Below are 20,321 nucleotides of genomic sequence, written 5' to 3' on the forward strand. Positions count from 1 at the left end.
CTTTTCTCTTTTGAAATGTATTAGGTGAACTCATTCCAAGAAGATTCATATTCCTTGACTCTGCACTCTGCAGATGAGATTCAATCTCCAGAAAACAGAAGAAGAGGCTAGACCTACTGCATAAAGCAAGAATCTCCATCCCAGTCAAGAAAGAATGCGAGGGTTTTTTTCATTCATGAGCTTTCCAGAAAAACCCCAATGAAATACTTATACATTGTATTTTAAATCCAGAAAAAAGGAAAACATTTTACTTTTAAAAATTATGAATGTACCCTACTTTCCTAAGAATAAAACTTTTGACTTACAGAGCCATCCAGCTCAGCGGTCTATCCTCCTCAGTTACTACTTACTAGTTTTGAAAGGGAAGTTCATTAATTCATCTTCTCTAGCTTTTAATATCGGCTTACTAGAAAACGGATTTGTACTAATTCGTGTGGTAGATTCAGAAATAATAACAGGAACCCGATATTTTGTTGCTACATTTGACTTCATCAATCTGGTCTTCAACTACATAAACCGACTTCATTTGAGGAACTGAATGTAAGGTGGTCAAACCGAATCCCAATCGTTGGACTATAGTGCAACAGACCTCTGCGGGTTTAAGCTTTATTAAACTATACGAGACTTTTCATCAACGAACATTTTCGAATTTCACATCCAAGTGTATCAACCATTCTTTTATGGTTGAAATGAAGTACAACTGCGAAAGCCACGGGACGAAGTAAGGATTGCCGAGTCATCTTCTTCTTCCCGTCAATGATTTTCGTCTTTTCAGGAAACTTTCTCCGATCGTTACGGCGGTACGAAAATATCATTTCCTGAATTCGCGCCGCCGCGCTTTCAGGGAAGAAGAACCGCAACTATCTGGCGTCTGGCTAGTTATTTATTCCCTTCTTCCCTTCCTCCTCCCTCCCCTTTCCAACTTGAAGTGATGGCCGACTGCTCAGCGTTGCCTTTCGATCTTCTTGGATCTGTGACAGGCCTTCTGGGCGTGGCCGACCAAGCCCGGCTCGCCGCCGTGTGCAAGGAGTGGCGGAAAGCCATGGCCGACGAGTTCACTCGCCGTCCTCCTTCGCCATCCGTCTGGTTCCTTCTCCCTCGCCGCAGAGACGACGGCAGCTACGATGGCGTCCTCGAGTGTCCGACTTTTTCGGACGACGGGGATCGCACTTACGTCTTTTCCGTCCCATGCACGACGGTCTCCTCTCACAAACTTAACGTCATCGGGACGTCGCAAGGAAGGGTGATAATGGAGGACGAACTGAGCCGCCTCTACGCGCTCAACCCCCTCACCAAAACCACGCTCGCGTTTCCCCCCATCTCCGGCGCTCACTTCATCAAAGGCTTAGGCTCTTACCGGAAAGCCGTCTTCGTGCCTAATAAGCCCGGCCGCGGCGCCGAGGACCGGCCCGCGGTCTTCGTGCTTAAGGGAGGAAAAGTCATGAAACCGGGCGTCTCGGAGCTGGCCTTCGCCGTCGCCGGCGACGACGCTTGGACGGAACTCGCAACACCACCCGGAAGCCATTTCGAAGACATCGCCGTAGCCGATGACGGGAAGCTCTACGCTCTCGTCGAAACCAGCGAAGTGATGGTTTTTGACCTGAATAGCTGGCTTTCTCCGTCTTCCTCCTCTGCTTCATCCATGGAGACGCTTAAAATGGAGGTGGAGCCCGACTTCCATGCTTACTGCAAGAGTCACATAGGGGTTATCGCCGGCGAGCTTATCCTTGTCCGATGGTGGATATGCATGGCGTGCCCGTTCCGGCTGCGGAGGTGCCTGCCCGAGTACGAGGTGTTAAAGCTACACAAGCCGGAGAATAAGAAGCCCGAGTGGGTAACGATGAAGGATCTTGCGGGGCACGCCATCATCCTCGGAGACGACGGCTTCCTGGCGCTGCCTGTCAAAGAATTTCCACAAGTTGAAAGGAACCGCATCTATGCCATCGACAGCGGCGGAGGTTATGAAGATGTTGGTCTCACAGTGGTGACTTTGGGGGGTACGGCGCTGGTTTCGAGCCGCTCTCTTTCCCCCCCGCGCCAGCCTTCTGGTTCCTACAGAATCCGGAGGCTTGATGGTCTCGCGTCCTGATGTAGAATCTTATTGATGTAGACTGTAGACTTCATTGACGGTCTCACGGAAACAATGATGGATCCTCTGATTATCTAAGTATGAAAGTATCTGTACATCTGTACATTCATCAAGACTATATGACAATGGAGGAAACAGGTTTTGTTTTGTTACGTTGGTTCGATCAAATTGACGACATTATTATAATCCTTACCATCTCGCAACAAGTTTTTGTGAGAAATGGGGTATGCGACAGGGAGATAAGAAAGAATAGAGATACGAGGAAATGCTCACGCGAGAGAGAGAGAAAGAGAGAGAGGCAAGATGACATGTCTGTAAAAGAGAGAGATAGATAGAGGGAGGTCGACCTGACGTGTGTGATGTGTGTATGAGAGAGAGAGAGAGAGGTAGAGCTGACATCTGTGGTGTGTGTATAAGAGAGAGAGAGAGTGGACGTGTATGTCTGAGATATATATGGATAGATAGATACATAGATACATAGGTAGAGAGATAGATAAAAGAAAATGAGAGACTGGGAGAGAATAAACGAGACTGATCAGGGGAGAGACTAGGAAATAGCGAGAGAGAAGAATGGGAGAGGTAGAGAGGAAGGATGAGGGTCGGAAAGAAAGGAGAGAGAGAGAGAGAGAGAGAGAGAGAGAGAGAGAGAGAGAGAGAGAGAGAAAGAGAGAGAGAGAGAGAAGAAGAAGAAGAAGAAGAAGAAGAAGAAGAAGAAGAAGAAGAAGAAGAAAAGGAACCAATGGGAGAGAGAGCTGGAAGAATGAGAGGAAAGAGAAAAAAATGAGTGGAGGGATTGAAGCAATGAGAGAGAGCGTCAGAAAATTGGAGAAAAAAAAAAGGAAACGAGATTCTGGGAGAAAAGGAAAGAAAGAAGACGAGAGGAGGAGAAAGAAGGAAAAAAGAGATGGAAGACGAAGTGCAAGAGAGAGGAGAGAAAGAAGGAAAGCTGTCGAGGGGGAGAGAAAAGAGAAAAGGAAAGAAGGAGCGGGAGGAATGGAGGGAGGGAAAGAGAACGTAAGCAAATGAGAGAGAAAGAGAGGCACGAAGAGATTAAAAAAGATAGAAACTAAGAGAGAACGAGAGAGGGGGGAATGAAACCAGGATGTATAAAAGTGATGAACTGCCAGTTATGGTTGTCCTCCTCCCGAAAAAATTAATGGAAGCCCAGTAATACGTTGGGTGTCTAAGTAAGCCCTTGAAGGCCACAGAGTTGGCGCTCCATGAAAATCAAGGCTGACTCTAAGGTGCCTATTTGGCTCTGCAAATTAAAAAAAATAATAGATAAGTGAGAAATTAAAAATAAAGGAAATTTCTCTGGTATTTAGGAATCTAGATGAGTCAGATGTCAAGCCAAAACCAGGCCATGATTCAATTGATCATGACTGTGATAAGCAACATATCCTTTGGTGCGTTTAGGTATTATTAATATTTAGTTAGTCTAATTAAAGAGGCAGGATGGGTTCTTAAGGGTATCCTATTAGGAAAAGGTCCATTCTAGTCGAATCTGTGGATCTTTGCATTCCGTTCCAATTATAGTCTCTGCTTAAGTGTAAACTACACTCAAATTTTAATGAAGCAAGGTAATTGATCAAATTAGAATTCAACTGAATGTTCACCCCAATCATAATATATTTCAAGTTCAAACTGATAAACTAAAATTTAAATTAGAGTAGCCGAGGGTTACAAAGAGGTGAACAAGTTAATTTGCTCTTAGCAAGTGTCAAAATCAGATTACCCTTCAACTAGGAATCTAATGGGACTATAAGAAACGTATGCGTTAAATATAACACTGAATGATAAACCAATTAACATTATGTTCAAATTATAAGAAACTTATGCATTAGATATGACACCGAATGATAAATCAAATAACATTATGTTCATGAACAGTTGGAATCAAATTTCATTCCTAATGTGTTACTGAGTACACCAGAGGTTCACTCAAAATTAATTTACCGCTAGATCTAAGAGAAAACATTTGGGATTTATTAACCCAATTTCCTATTTCATTTGAAGAGATGATAAATTATGAATAAATCAAACGGGGCTCAGAAATCGGATCAACCCAAATGTACATAATTCATATTTAACAATTGAATGTCTATTTGCCAGGTCATCAACACTCTACAGAGTCAATAATAGTTTGCTTATGATGTTTTTTGTAATCGATTATACTATTATCTATCTCTCACATCTCTCCATATTTTCTCTCTCGGTATATAAGGTCTGTATTACAGAACTATATATTGCCGATTGGTGAGGTGATAACATGCTAAATTATTGGTTGATAGCATAAATTATATATATTTATTTGTGCTAAAATGATTATATATTCATGTTATTAAGTAAATTTTCAGAATAATACTATGCTTTTAATGGATTTTTGGATATTTATAGATTTTCCTGGCATCATATTCATGAAGAAAATAACTATTTTAGTTGAGTGTTTTTTACAGTTTTCTGATATGAAATTTGAAGAGATATTATGCTTTGAGTCAAATTATAAATTGTGGATATTTTATGAATTTTTTTGAAATTAATTAATGCTATGACTTTTCTGGATTTTTCAAGTTTTCGCGCAATGTTGGTAATCTGGAGAGAGAATATCTGAGGTATGAGAATGATTCCTCTTGAAATTGTAATATCCAATGATCCAAAATTATTTGGGCTAAAATTTTGGGTGTAGCTTTGTCTGTCCCTCCTCTTTCCATCCATATAGTTGAATCTATAAAACACTTCTTTATTCATTTAAAAATACATGAATTTTTCTTGGTTTTGTTCTTCTTTTGAAGTTAGAATATGAAAGAGAAGTGGTGGGGCTCTCCTGATGTCACAAATATCCTTGATCCTGGCATAATATAACGATCTATGATGAGTATTCTTGCATTCACTTCATTTTATTATTCTCAACATAATCCACATTCATACGTACCCATGAAAATACATCTAATACATAACATTCATTAATAAGATCCATATACATCATCCATCAATATCTAATTTATCTGTCATTGTCATTCACCACACCCACTTATTCTATTCATTCGTATTCATAAATAATTTTTTCATGCATCTATATTTTTTGTATCTCCATGAGTTTACATACTCCTTTGTATCTTCTACGGCATGAGGTATAGCTTGGCATCCCATAGACTGGCAACTTAGCTTATCAATTGGTTTAGATCAACCCTTGATTAACTCATCTATATGCGATATAGGTAATTAATAAGGATAGCCCGATAAAGGTCATTGGGCCATTCAAGTTATTAATTAGATTAACACATAGGCCTAGAGGGTCATATGCGCAAGGTTTCTAGACATTGGTGGATATATTTAAAGTTTGCGGACTTTTATTAACTGTTCTCAAGGACAGGGACTTTAATGAATTTTTCCACGTATAGTAGAAATAGAGCATCCCCTCATTTGAATACCCCTTACTTCTTCTCTTCCTCTTCCTCAAGAGTTGCTTCCAACTGGAGACTAGATAAAGAGGAAATCAGAGTTCTAGCAGCAAAGTTCATGGAAACAAGAGGAGATCCATCGTTCTAAAGATTGTGAGGATATGTCTAAAGGTTGTACGTCTGAATGGTTGGAAGATGTGCACTTAAGAAACCAAGAAATTGTAGATTTAATATCTACAAGGTTGTTTTGGTTTTTCTATGAATATGGTTTTCAGATCCGTCTTTGATTCAGTATCCCACTATGTGATCAAGTTTGTATCTTGCTGATTGAAGCCTCAAAACTCTCAACACTTTTATTCCTCTTGTTTTAGGTTTAGATATATTAATGACCTACATGAAGAAATTTGGGTTTGATTGACCTAATTTTTTGTCGAACAACATTAGACACCCTTATATTAATTTCTTGAAAAGTTAACTCATACCTCAAATGCTTGATTCATTAACTTTACCCTCAAAATTCACCTATGGTTTTCTTCCAAAATATGTATTTCTTTATTTTTTCAAATCTTAAGATGTTACATATAAATTTACATTCAACTAATGTTTCATTTGATGATTCACAATGAAGAACTATGATGAATATTCAGCAAAGGTAAAAAATTTGATGCCAATGCATTAACCATTAATCCTAATTACTTACATTTAATAATTTCTTTGACAAACGATGCAATGATCATTAATGGTGTGGTGGGCACTCTAAAGTTAGTTTGGAGTCGGAGTGGAACTTTGAGCCACTAAAGTCATAAGATGATATTCTATTTATAAATTCAACTCTCTGTTAGCAACATTTAAATCAGTTTGGTCTCTCAAAGACATGACAACACTCTTAAAGTAGCCAAAGTGTCACATTAAGACCGGATGTCAATATTCACTCATAGAGCAATCCAGTTGATCTCTCAAATACATTTAATAAAAATTCAATAAATTAACTGTTACATTGGAATAAAAATTAAAGATCTATGAAGTGAATTTATATCAGAAAATTAAAAATTAAAAAACTTTATTAAAGGCATGGCTAAGATTATCTAAAGCTCAGGAGAGGGATCTTTTTAGAGCTGGAGGACAAAAACGAATGACGATTTTGAACGGACGGAACGTATCAGAACGAAATTCTGTTGCGATATCCGTCCGGCGTGAAATTTTTCATCATATTCGTCATTCGTCACGGTTCTGTCATCTGCAGGAGTCCGTCATTCATCCATTCCATCATTCGTCTATTGAAGTAAACGGAACGGAATGGACGTCCAGGTGACGGAACAGACGTCCTTGACCCCCCCCTCGTCTGTCAGCGCTCTCCCCCTCCCCCCCCTCGTCTGCCTACGATCTCCCTCTCTTCGGCTGTCCCTGTCGCCTTTCCCCCTCTTCATCTGTCGACTCTCTCCCCCTCTCCGTATCTCGGCCCTCTCCCTCCGTCCGTCTGTCCCTTCTCTCCCCCTGTGCGGTCATGGCCTCTCCAACTCTGCCTGGGTCTGCGGATCTCTTCCTCTTCGTGCAAGTAATTGTTGAAGAAAAAAATTTCACTGCTGTCCAATTCTGTTGTGTCACATTCTTGTCATGTTGAAGACCACCTTCTTGCAATGCCACATTCAATTTGATCCAATTCAATGAGAACTCTGATCTCAACAATGGATGCAAACTGGTAAGAACACTGTCCTTCAATCCAAGCAGAAGGACAGTGTTCTGCTTGGATATTTGATACATTAAATATCACACAGAAAAAACAAGACGAAAAAATTAGACACATTTTAAAGTTTTCTTATAAATACATTAAAATTTTCGTCATTAGATAAATTCATCTGTCATTACCGTCATTTCGTCCGTCATTTTCGTCATCCGTCATTCATTACAAATGACGGATGACTAATGACGAATGACGGAAATCCGACCGTTCAGTCATCCGTCCATCTCTACGATAATGACGGAGGACGAAAAGTAAAGGGACGGATGACGTTTTGTCATCCGTCCTCCAGCTCTAGATCTTTTTACCGAAGGCCCTTCAAGGAGATTTTTTCTCCAACTCTTCACTCCAATCTCGCTTCTCTATGGCTGCCTCTGGTACTGCGCTCCTGCAACTCCGCCTGCATAGGCCTCTCGTCTCCTACCAAGAGCCCAGCTCCACCTGCTTCCCTCCCCAGCAATGGAATCGCCACCAAAGGCTTTGGAGGAGCCCATCACGACGCTCTCTACCCGTCCTCGTATCGTCATTCTCCTCCCCCGACCCGTCTTCAGCATGGGAGAGGGAGGAAGCGAGGTGGGCGCGGGAGGAGCACCGGTGGCTTCGAGAAGAGCAGCGATGGCTGCGAGAAGAATCCCGATGGAATTCCGAACGGGAAGCCCTCCTCCGTGCAATTGCAGCCCTTAATCAACAGATCGAGAAGCTGGAGAGGGAGAGGAGCCCCCAATTGGCGATGCCTGATTCTGCCATTACCCTCGAGACGTTGTTGCGAGCGATGAAGGACCGGGTAGCTGGGGCGGATAGTGGGTCTAGAGTCCCTCCTGCGGTTTTGATGGAGCAGGCTGACGTTAAGGAGATGATTCTTGAAGAGATTACTGTCTCGGAGAGCGCTCCCGTAGCGGAGAAGGCCAAGGGGGAGGATAAGGGTCGGAAGAGGAGGATGTTGCGGGTAGGCGCCGAGGGAGAGGACGTCCGTGCGATGCAGGTACGAGCTTCCTCCCCTTTCTTTATCTCTCTCTCTTCTCTACTCTCTCTCTCTCTCTCTCTCTCTCTCTCTCTCTCTCTCTCTCTCTCTCTCTCTCTCCCGTTCTCTCTCTCTCTCTCTCTCTCTCTCTCTCTCTCTCTCTCTCTCTCTCTCTCTCTCTCTCTCTCTCTCTCCCGTTCTCTCTCTCTCCCTCTCTCTGTCTCTCTCTCTCTCGTTCTCTCTCTCCCTCTCTCTCTCTCTCTCCTCTTTCTCTCTCCTCTCTTCTCTCTCTCTCTTCCCTCTCTCCTCTCTCTCTCTCTTTCTCTCTCCTCTCTCTCTCTCCTCTCTCTCTCGTTCTTTCTCTCTCTCTCTCTCTCTACTCTATCTCTCTCCCGTTCTCTCTCTCTCTCCCTCTCTCTGTCTCTCTCTCTCTCTCGTTCTCTCTCTCCCTCTCTCTCTCTCTCCCTCTCTCTCTCTCTCTCTCTCTCGTTCTCTCTCTCCCTCTCTCTCTCTCTCTCTCCTCTTTCTCTCTCCTCTCTTCTCTCTCTCTCTACGATCTCTACTATCTCTATCTCTTTCTCTGTACTATCTCTCTCTCTCTCCCTCTCTCTCTCTCCACGATCACTACTATCTCTATCTCTTTCTCTCTACTATCTCTATCTCTCTCTCCCTCTCTCTCTCTCTACTATCTCTACTATCTCTATCTCTTTCTCTCTACTATCTCTATCTCTCTCTCCCTCTCTCTCTCTACTATCTCTACTATCTCTATCTCTTTCTCTGTACTATCTCTACTATCTCTACCTCTTTCTCTCTACTATCTCTATCTCTTTCTCTCTACTATCTCTACTATCTCTATCTCTTTCTCTGTACTATCTCTACTATCTCTATCTCTTTCTCTCTACTATCTCTATCTCTCTCTCCCTCTCTCTCTCTACTATCTCTACTATCTCTATCTCTTTCTCTCTACTATCTCTACTATCTCTATCTCTTTCTCTGTACTATCTCTACTATCTCTATCTCTCTCTCTACGATCTCTATCTCTTTCTCTCTACTATCTCTACTATCTCTATCTCTCTCTCTACGATCTCTATCTCTTTCTCTCTACTATCTATACTATCTCTATCTCTCTCTCTACGATCTCTATCTCTTTCTCTCTACTATCTATACTATCTCTATCTCTCTACTTTCTCTACTATATCTCTCTCTACTATCTCTATCTCTCTCTGTAAGCCAATGCAGAAACTGTGGCTTTTCTTGGCAGGAAGCACTTCAGAAGCTGGGGTTCTACTCGGGTGAGGAAGACATGGAGTTCGAGAGCTACTCCAGTGGGACTGAACGAGCTGTGAAAACATGGCAAGTGAGTGAAAGCATCGCGCTTGTGGAGGAAGCTTCTTTCCTGTCTCGCCAACTAAGTGGAGCTTTATTTGATTGATTGGTGGATTGTTTGAAGGCCTCCATAGGACACGCGGACGATGGGATCATGAGCTTAGAGCTGCTGGAGAGGCTGCTTGGCGGGCAAGGTGAAGCGAGCCCATTGAAGGTGAGGCCGGCCCGGTAAAAAGGAGCCAACTTTCTCCCGAGCCCATGTCGAGTAGTTGCGTGATCTTTCATGGGTTTTTGCAGGGCGGCGGGAATGCGACGGCGGCGAAGGGGATTACGGAGGAAACTAAGAGGAAGGCGGTGAAGGTGGAGGAGGACACGAGGGAATTTGATGTGTCTGAGCACAGGGTGTTTCTTCTGGGGGAGAATCGCTGGGAGGAGCCGGCGAGGCTGGGGACGAAGAATGGGCCCATTGGGCAGAGGGCTACCACGCTGACGGCGAAGATCAGGTGTATTTCCTGTCGAGGGGAGGGCCGCCTGATGTGCTCAGGTAAGGCGATTGGATCAAGCTGCCGAGTTGTATTTCTGAGCTGTTCCCCGAGCTGACGTCAATCCTTTTCGTTCTATCCTCCGTTGCCTCAGAATGCGACGGTACCGGGGAGCCTAACATCGAGCCCCAGGTCTGTCCCTGTTTCTCTCTTTCTTCTCTCCTCTCTCTCCTGCTCTCTCTCTCTCTCTCCCTCTCTCTCTCTCTCTCAGCTCTCTCTCTTTCTCTCTCTCTTGCTCTCTCTCCCTCTCTCTTGTTCTCTCTCTCTGCGCCTCTCTTTCTCTCTCCATCTCCCTCTACCTCTCTCTCTCTCTCTATCTCTCTCCCCCTCTCTCTATCTCTCTCTCCCCCTCTCTCTATCTCTCTCTCCCTCCCTCTCTCTATCTCTCTCCCTTTCCTTTCTTTCTCTCTCTCCCTCTCTCTCCCCTAGGGATCGGGGATTTGGACAGATCGTTCGGATGGTCAATTGGATCGGGCATTCGAACGATCGAACCCAAACACCGATCTGTCCAGTTCAGATTCGATCCGAACACGACCTGCGCAACGGGTTCGGATCGGATTGTTTGAACAAGATGGCTGCTCGGATCAAATGTTCAAATTCGATCCGATTTGAACACGTTCAAATCGAATCAAATCAAATGTTCGAATCCAGCGCTGCCCAGCGCGGCCCAGAGGTCAGCTGCCGCCAGCGGCTCCCAAAGGCACCCATCGGCCGGCCAGCGCCGACCAGCGGCCACCAGATTGCCAGAGAGAAAGTCTCTGGCAGTCGCTGGCGCCCGCTGGCCATTTGTTCGAACTTGTTTGAACATTTCGAATAAATGGCCGATCGAACACTAACAAACCAAATTGTTGGATCGAAACTTTCAATTGAACACGAACAAAGGGTCTGTTCGATCGAAAGATTTGAACAGATCAGTTCGAATCAGCATTTGTTCGTTCGAATCTTTCGAACAAGATTTGAACGATCCGATCCAATCCGATCCCCGATGCCTACTCTCCCCCTCTCTTCTCTCTCTCTCACCTTCTCTTCTTCTCTCTGAGCTTGAGTTTTTATTCCTTGACGCAGTTTCTAGAATGGGTGGACGAGGACACCAAATGTCCCTATTGCGATGGCCATGGCTTCGTCTCTTGTGATGCTTGTGGGGGCGTGGCCATAAACTGATGGTGCCACTTCAGGAGCTTGGCAAAGATTTTTATAATCGAAACAATGCATGTGAAATTGGAAAATTATAGGGCATAATAAAAAATATTTTGTTTGAACTTGAATGCCTCTTAGGTAATGTTTGCCCGTCCCAAGCATGATGTCGGATGACATTTTTGGAAGGATGTAGTACAGGATAATTGGAAAGGATGATTCCGATACAGGATGGTGATCAGATATCGCTTGCCCCATATTGGGATTCATTTTGGTCTAAGGGCTAGGATGACAATATCAAATATTGTTGTTGGATATTGGTTTTTTTATTTTTGGACAATGTAAATTGAAAATATTTCTAATACTTTGCTGTATTACTGTGAAACATATAAATATGTTACTAAGCTATTAGACATATATTTCTTGTCTGGTTAAAAAGTATTCAATCAGGTTGAACACTTTGAAAAATATGAGAAATGTTGAATTTCAAATGGAAAATTGTTATTTCAGCCTAGTCTAAAAGATATCATATTAAAAATTCCAAGTCCAGATTAGTCAATATGATCTGCTGAGATATTCCTTGAGTGTAGTTGTTTTGGCTATGTGTTTGTTTACAAGCATTTGTACTGCTTTTGTTTTTCTTTTTTCTTCCTCATTGGACAATCCATCCTTAGAAAAGTAAACCAATAAATGATGTCGGGTATTAATCTCTAAAAGCCAGTTTTACTATGGATTTAGTTATATGATATCCTATATCGGCATCCGACACTTATTGAACCATATGATATCCATCTTGATATTGGGTATTGTTGGGTTCTAAAGGCCTAGATCTGGATGAAGATGAAGATTCCGCGCAGCAGAAGACACATAACGAAATCGAACGACATCGGAAAAAACATTGAATCGAAGTACCTTCGTACGGATTGCATTCATGATTTCTTGGATCCCGGAGCGAGACAAGTCAAGCTGCTCATGTGTGCAGCCTCTAGACGTATCCGCGTGATCCTTGGCATGTCGAATCTCCTTCGTCTTGCTGACGAGCCCTTTTCATTCTCTGTCGTTGTTGTTACGTCATCCCGATCGCATCGGGAGTGGAGAGGGTTTGTGGGGAGAAGGGAGAAGGGAAAGGCCCATGAACACATCTGCCATGGGTGAATTTCGTTCAGGTCCTTCTCCTTGTGAAATGGAAAGAACGATTGTATTCCATGTGTAGATAAATGGAGGATTACATGCCTTTAGATAGGATAATGCTTATAGGATTGGATGTACTAATCCTATGTGGGACTAATAAGAAGAGGAGATAGAAATAGTGGATTAGGCCTAATGGGACTTTTGTAACACTCCCCCGCAAGCTGGAACTGATAGATCGATCATGCCCAGCTTGGTGCTGATCCCATCACAAGAGACTCCCGACATACTCTCGGTGAAGACATCCGCAAGTTGCTGAGAGGATGCAACAAATGGAGTCGAAATAATCCCTGTCATTACTTTGTCGCAAATGTAATGGTACTCCCCCTCAATGTGCTTGGTTCACTCGTGAAACACTTCATTTTTGGCGATGAAGATGGCAGCTCGATTATCGTAGTGCATAGGCATAGGTGTGGGAGAGTCTATGCCAAGTCCCTGTAGTAGAAGTTGAAGCCATACCATCTCCCCAACAATAGCAGCCATAGCATGAAATTCGGATTCCGCACTTGAACATGCGACTACCGTTTGCTTCGTGGAATGCCATGTGACTAGATTGCCACCGATAGATGTACAGTAGCCGGTAATAGATTTGCGATCCATGGGATCAGCCACATATGACGCATCTAAATAAGCTTTAACTCGAAGATGATGATGTCGTTGACAAAGGAGCCCTTTCCCAGCACACTTTTGTTGTACGCAGGTACATGTAAAGCTCCTGCCTAATGAACTTCGCGTGGTTCCTGCATGAACTGACTAATTACACTAACCGAAAATGCGATGTCAGGACGTGCCATTGTGAGATAGATGAGTTTCCCCACCAACCATCGATATTGGTCAGCATGTGCAAGAAGTGGCGATGATGTGTCCCAAAACAATGAATGAGCCTCCATAGTAGATGATGTCGGCTTGCATCCCAAAAGTCTTGTTTCCTGAAGTATATCAAGGGCATAGTTTCTTTGGGAGAGAGCGAGTTTATCGCCCTGATAAGCAAACTCAATTCTAAGAAAGTACCAAGGAGTCCCTAAGTCACGTGTATTGAGGTGTTGCCAGAGATAATCCTTGGTGGTCTGAATACCCTTGGTGTCGCTGCCTGTAATAAGTATGTCATCCACATATATTGTGATTATGTTATTACCTGCATTTGTGATTTTGGTGAGTACTATAGGGTCGGCCCAACACGGTGTGAAGCCAAACAGCTTGAGAAGTCCGCCAAACTTGGCAAACCACACTCATGGACTCTGCTTAAGGCCATAGATAGCCTTTTTAAGGTGACACACCTTTGAGAACTCCCCCAGAGCAACATACCTCGGAGGTTGTTCCATAAACACCTGCTCCTCCCAATCACCATAATGAAATGCATTAGAGACTTTGAGTTGATGCATAGTCCATGCTTGATTAACTGCCAATGAGAGAATCACTCAAATAAAATTTAGGCAAACAACTGGAGAGAAGGTCTGTAGTCAATCCCATAGACTTGGGTGAATCCACGAGTAACCAATCGACCTTTCTGTCGAGCAAATGAGCTGTTGAGGTTGTGCTTGATTGTGAATACCCATTTGCAAGTGGCAATATTTGCATCTGATGGCGAAGCCCTCAACTATCCGCATTTTTTTCCTAGGTCTAGATAAATTTTCATCTTTTAGGTTAAGTGTTTTTCCCCTTATTTTCCTCATGGGTCCTATATAAGTAACCCCAATGTAATGGACAGATAGATTTCCCTTTGAGAGGCACCAGTTTTTGGAAAAGAAAGAGAGAGGTCCGAGTGACCTAGAAGAAGGCGGCTCCGCTGCCGCTGCGCGCGCCACGCGCCGCGCTCGCGCCGCGCGCCCGGCGCGCCGCGCCGCTCGCGCGCCGCGCGCGCAGCGCGCCCGTCACACCGGCGCGCAGCGCCTGCTGGGCGCCCGCTGCGCCTTCGCTGAGCCAGGCCGCGCCACCGTGCGCCCCGGCTCAGCCGTCCGGCCCAATGGTACGGTCGGCCTAATGGGCCGGCTCCGGCTGGCCAGGCCCATCAGCCTGGTTCCCGCGCCCGAGGCGCCGTTAATCTGCGCGTCGAGGCGCCGCACATGCGCGCCCCCAAGCGCCGGTTACCCAATCCGCCCATGCACGCAACCCGAGGCAGCCACGTCAGCCCTAAGCCCTTAAGTGGGCTGGGTTAATGGGCCTTACAAAGCCCACTAGGCCTTTGGGCCTGCTCCTGAAGGACCGGCCTAGACCGAGTCACCGCGGCCCTAGCGCGCCTGGCCTGACCGCTGCCCAGCCGCCCAGACCGCTGCCTAGTCACGCCAGCCATGGCCCACTACGCCGCCGCCGCCGCTGCCGCCGCTGCCGCTGCCGCCGCTGCCGCCGCTGCCGCCGCCGTCGCCGCCGCCGGCCGCCGCCGTCGCCGTCGCCGCCGCCGGCCGCCGCCGTCGCCGTCGCCGCCGTCGCCGCCGCCGCCGCCGTCGATGCCGTCGCTGCTTGATGCCGCCGCCGCTCGATGCCGCCACCGCCGCCATCGCTGCCGCCGCCGCCGCTGCCGCAGCCGCTCGACGCCATCGCCGCTGCCGCTGCTGTTGCTCGCCAACGCCACCGCTGCCGCAGCCGCTCGACGCCATCGCCACTGCCGCTGCTGTTGCTCGCCAACGCCGCCGCCACTGTTTGATGCCGCCGCTGCACGATGCCGCCGCTGCACGATGCCGCCGCTGCACTGTTCGCCGCTGTTCTCGTCATCCAGCCAGTTGAACTGCCCCGCCCATCGGTAGTCGGGCCCACCAGCGCCTCGATGACTATCCGTGGAGCGCCGATCACGTGAAGATAGAGACATCCTTCGGCCCCAACAAATTGAGGACCCGCGCAGGACCTTTCCGGGACACCCCAACTAGAGCGGGACGTGCCGTCCAAGATCACTGTCCTCAGATAAGGACGAACGGACCACGCTCCCGCCGCAGGACGTCGACGAAGTCCGTCCTACATCAACATCTTTGGGACGAAGGACTAATGTCCATGTGCCTCGTGATACAAGCACGTTTACTTCAAGATCCGTGGTGACTTTCCATGCAAGTACATGTGCTGCCTCATCATACGTCATGGTTAGTGACTCAAGGGCCACGACCAAGGCAAATGTACGGAAAGAAGGAGAGAGGCGATCATATGAAACAAAGTTAGAGATAGGATGTTGAGTGCACATACATGTACCTTTGTGGAGGGCAATGGGAAGGTGAAGATCAATCTATGGGAGGAGGTGGAGAGGCTGGCTCCAAGGCTTGAGAGGCTAGTGTCGAGGCACTATCGGAGACTGGTGGATCTGCATCTGGAGCCGGTGAAGGAGGCTGGGCCGTGGAGGAACTAGTGGGAGGTGATGAATCAGATATTGGACAGATGAGAAGAGAGAGCGGTATCTATAACATCGAGCAAAGGAGAGGAGCCCAATGGAGGTGTTACGGAGACATGAGGATGAATCATTTCTGGAGAAAAGAAGGGAGACTCCTTATGGAATGTAACATCCATTGAGATGATGGAATTATGTGTATGCGGAAAGTAACTGTGATACTCTTTTTCGTATGAGAGTAGCCGATGAAGACCCCTTTTTGAGCACCAGAGGGGTGGGGGGAGGGAGTTTAGAAAGTGAAGGTGAGTGATCTTGGACAAAAGAAATGCATCCAAAAAACTCGTGGAGGTAAGGAAAAAAGAATGGCATTCGGATGAAAATGACAAAGTGGGATGTTGTCGTTGAGAGTCCTGGAAGGAAGGTAGTTTTGGAGGTATGTGGCGGTGAGAATAGCATCTGACCAAATATACAAAGGGACATGCATCCCAATAAGAAGTGTGTGAGCTATGTGAAGGGTGGAACGGTATTTGTGTTCAGCAATGTTGTTTTGTTGTGAGGTGTGAGGGCACGATGTTTGGTGAATGATGCCACGATTAGCAAAGAAGGTTGAAGTGAGGTTTGTGCTAACTCTAGGGTGTTATCACTACTGAATCCTTTTGGGGTACTTGACTATTGAGTTTGTACCTCATTGAAGAATTGAATGATGGTGGATGAAACTTCAATACGATCGTGAAGGAGGAGGTCTAGCTGACTCTGATATGGTCATAAATTAATACAATGTAGTATCGATGGCCAACAATGGATGGAGTGTGTGAAGGACCCCAACATCGCAGTGGACTAGGTCAAATGGAGAAGATGTGGGTGGTCCATTGCGGCGTGGATAGGATGAACGATGATGTTCCAATCGTTGATGCCACAAAAAAAAAAATTTGTAGGGAAGATAAAAGTGCCCGAGGGCTCGCGCGGATGTCATCAGAGACAACTTCGTAGATCCCCCATCCGTTCTCATGGCCCAAGCCAATCCTACGCCCGGTATGCAGATCCTAGAAGGTGCAATAAGGTAAAAAAATGTTACGGAGCACTGGAGGGTACGGGTGATGGCATTGACTGAGAGGAGATTGACAGGAAATTCAGGAATGTGGAGGACGTGGATGAGGGGTAGGTGAGATGAGGTAGTGGTATCTTCAAGGCCTTTGATCAGACAGGTCCGACCATCGGCAATGGTGATTGAAGGAGATAGGGAGATTGGTTTGTATGATGAGAGGATGGAGGATGTGCCGGTCATGTGTTTTGAGGCCCTTAAGTCAATAATCCATTGTGAAGATAAGGAAGCGAGAAGAGTATCTGTACTTGACATGGAGGGGGCATATGTTAGCGATGGATGAGAGGATCCATATATGCCTCTGAATTGCGAAATGCATCCAACTCTGTCAGTGTGAGTATCACTTGAAACATCGGTAGTGGGATACTCGATAGAGGAGGAGGAACCGAGGTGACTAAAGGGACCGGAGTTTCCAATGATGGTTGTGCATACTGTGGCTTCCCAAATTACTTCCAACATTTGTTGGAGGGATGATTTTGTTTGTCTTAATATTGGCACGGGGGAATGGAGTTCCATCCCTTTCTTCTAGGTGGTTGGCCACCTTCAGTCCTCAGATCAGACGATGCAGATACCGCCATTGCTGATAGAGTAGGAGAAGTCCCCTACGAGATATGTGACGCTCTTGTGGTCACTCGAAGTGCATCGGAGAAGATTTGAGTAATGTTGAGGACTTGATCTGCGGAAAGAACGGTGCCCTTGATATGCGAGGAGATAGACGGATGAAGTCCATCAAGATAAGTGCCAGCGATCAACTCTTTGTGATAACGCTCCAGCATTTTAAACAACTATCATCATTGGCTGATAGATGGCTAACTCTTGAATTATCGCCTAGAGTCTCCCAAAGTTAGCATGGATTGTAGAGTCTCCTTGCTTACAAGAGATGAGTGCTTTGAAGATCTCCACTATACGACCTGATGGAAATATATGTGGCCAGCAAGCTAATCACACATTCCACATCTCGTTCCATGTTCACAAATACAACATATTCATTATAGTGCATGTGTGATGCTTATAATGAAGTCCATGAATACATGATCGAACTTAGTGAATTATGATGAGATCGTAATACGGAGATCATTAGTCTTTAAGCATGTGTTCTAAACATTCCTATTCGAAGAATTCGTGAGAAGGACATCAAATTATCTGGCTAGAATAGCACTATCTAGTCTCACTCATATGATGAGTATGGCCGGTACCGTAGCCATTAGTGTGGAGACACTAAGGATAGATAGTGGGTGATCTTTAGTGGAAAGAGTTCGCTCAATTGATCCGTACGAATCCCTGAATGGTATTATACTGAAGTATCAATCAGGTCAATTTACTTCACGGTTGTATAAGTGATCCTTAGACTTGAGACACCAAAGATGTCTTGTAGACGGACAGTTGTACTTTGACTATGGCCAACGAGTCTCTAATCGTGGGATTCTAAATGGCCTTAGTTCAGGTCCATCAAGAATTTCACAATACGATTGAGTGGTCAAGATGGGATCATCCACCCTCAGTATAAGAGGTGACATCTCAAGGAAAATGATGCGATGAAGTCCTTGGCCAAGGCAGTGAAATATCACAGAAGAGTTCTCCAATGATTTCCGAATGCATCAGTACTAACTCGGATGACCAATTAGGGTTTGATAGTTGACCATACCCTAAGTCGTCCAAGGAGCATCAAGTGGATGAGGAATTATACGTACACGGTAACTGATGATGAACATGTTCCATGAGTGAGTCGATACACACTCCTTTGTATCTTCTAGAACACAAGGTGTAGCTTGGCACCCCACGTGTTGGAAACTCGACCTATCGATTGGGTTAAATCGATCTGAAATTTGTTAATCTATATGATGATATAGTTAATTAACTTGGAAGGCCAATAAAAGTTATTGGGCCGTTGGAGTCATTAACTAGATCAATACATGGGCCTAGAGGGTCACACGCGAATGGTCTTTTGGATGTTAGAAGATATATTTAAGTTTTGGGGGTTTTTATGAAAAATACCCCTTTAGCATAAATAGGGGACGGCCTTGAATGAAATTCACCAAGGTTAGAATTGTTCAGGGGCCTTCCCCTTCTTCTCCACTCTCCCTACACCCCCCTCTCCATGTACGATGCGATCGGAACAGCGTAACGACAACGGTGGAGGTAGAACGGGGTTCGTCAAGGAGAAGAAGGAGATTCAACATGTCAAGGATCACGCGGAGACATCTAGAGGCTGCACACTTGAGCAGCTCGACTCGTCTCACTCCGGGATCTGAGGACGAACAACACAGTACCCGAGGACGGACGTTCCATGAGTGAGTTGATACACACTACTTTGTATCTTCTAGAGCACGCGGTGTAGCTTGGGCGACTGGAGTCGTTAACTAGACTTATACATGGGCCTAAAGGGTCACATGCAAATGGTCTTTTGGACATCGGAAGATATACTTACGTTTTTGGGGTTTTTATGAAAAATACCCACTTAGTTAAATAGGGGATGGCCTTGACCGAAATTCACCCCGGCCAGAAATATTTAGGGGGCCTCCTCCTTCTTCTCTGCTCTCCCCACACCCCTCTCCATGCCTGATGCGATTGGAACGGCGTAACGATGATGGTGGAGGTAAAACGGGGCTCGTCAAAGAGAAGGAGGAGATCTGACGTGCTGATGATCGTGTGTATACATCTAGAGGCTGCACATTTGAGTAGCTCGACTCGGCTTACTCCAGGATCCAAGAAATCACGGATGAGATCCGTGCAAAGGTACCTCATTTCAATGATTTTATCGATGTCGTTACAATTTCGCAAAACTCTTCCATAATGGATTGTTTCCATTTGTTCATCCAGATCTAGGCCTCTAGAACCCAACATGACCAATGTTGCTTTGTTGGTGTACATATTTTCTAGCGTCGTCTAGAGTTGCTTGGTCGGATGGATACGAGTTAGTGGCTCAGCAATTGGTTGCTCAATGCTCTTGAGCACCCACGTCAAGATGGCCGAGTCGAGCGAATTCCAAGTCGTGTATACTAGTGACTTCAATTCAGGAGGTTCCTTCATCAGATGGTGATTCAGATTATGAGACGTCAGGAAATGCTCAAACCCTACCGCCCATGATCCATCATTATGTTCATTGAAGAGAAAAGCAAGACGAGTGAGTTGTGATAACATGCATTTCTAGTACCTTATATTATTATATTTACATGTTTTTCTGCACTAAATTACTCATATTTGTATGTTATCAAGCTTAAAATGATTAAATCTATTTTTAGAATAAATTTCTGAATTGTCTACATTTTGTGGGATTTTTCTAACAATATATTCTAAAAGAATATAATTTTTGAGATAGAATATGATTTTTCTGGATTTTTTTACATTAAATTTGTAAAGATATGAATTTTATGAGTCAAAATATATATTTATACGTATTTTTGGCTTTTAATTTATTTACTATGAATTTTTCCCTTTTTTGGCTTTTTTTTGCGCAGGGTGATGTGGCACACTCATGACCACTCATTCAAAACAAAGAAAGAAGAAGAAAGAAGAGGGTGACATGGCGCGCT

The 20,321-nt window shown here is 45.0% G+C and overlaps 2 protein-coding genes across 2 annotated transcripts; both read left to right on the forward strand.

Moving 5' to 3' along the window:
• Nucleotides 1-931: 931 nt before the first annotated feature.
• LOC144701454 (uncharacterized) lies at nucleotides 932-2,089 on the forward strand. Its single transcript, XM_078573262.1, has one exon. It carries the CDS (start codon nucleotides 932-934, stop codon nucleotides 2,087-2,089), a length of 1,158 nt encoding a protein of 385 aa, XP_078429388.1.
• Nucleotides 2,090-7,561: 5,472 nt separating this feature from the next.
• On the forward strand, nucleotides 7,562-11,316 carry PTAC5 (plastid transcriptionally active 5). Its single transcript, XM_078573186.1, has 6 exons — nucleotides 7,562-8,210; nucleotides 9,451-9,546; nucleotides 9,640-9,729; nucleotides 9,813-10,059; nucleotides 10,152-10,189; nucleotides 11,123-11,316. Exons 1-6 carry the CDS (start codon nucleotides 7,593-7,595, stop codon nucleotides 11,216-11,218), a joined length of 1,185 nt encoding a protein of 394 aa, XP_078429312.1. The 5' UTR covers nucleotides 7,562-7,592; the 3' UTR covers nucleotides 11,219-11,316.
• Nucleotides 11,317-20,321: the final 9,005 nt, after the last annotated feature.

The sequence above is a fragment of the Wolffia australiana genome, chromosome 3 (genome assembly GCF_029677425.1).
Source record: "Wolffia australiana isolate 7733 chromosome 3, ASM2967742v1".
Taxonomy (NCBI): domain Eukaryota; kingdom Viridiplantae; phylum Streptophyta; class Magnoliopsida; order Alismatales; family Araceae; genus Wolffia; species Wolffia australiana.

Bases quoted from the DNA above. Each gene is read 5' to 3' on its own strand.
- LOC144701454 (XM_078573262.1), top strand. From the start codon at position 932: ATGGCCGACTGCTCAGCGTTGCCTTTCGATCTTCTTGGATCTGTGACA.
- PTAC5 (XM_078573186.1), top strand. From the start codon at position 7,593: ATGGCTGCCTCTGGTACTGCGCTCCTGCAACTCCGCCTGCATAGGCCT. The intron at 8,211-9,450 runs GTACGAGCTTCC...TTTTCTTGGCAG, and splicing joins AGGACGTCCGTGCGATGCAG to GAAGCACTTCAGAAGCTGGG. The intron at 9,547-9,639 runs GTGAGTGAAAGC...GATTGTTTGAAG, and splicing joins GAGCTGTGAAAACATGGCAA to GCCTCCATAGGACACGCGGA.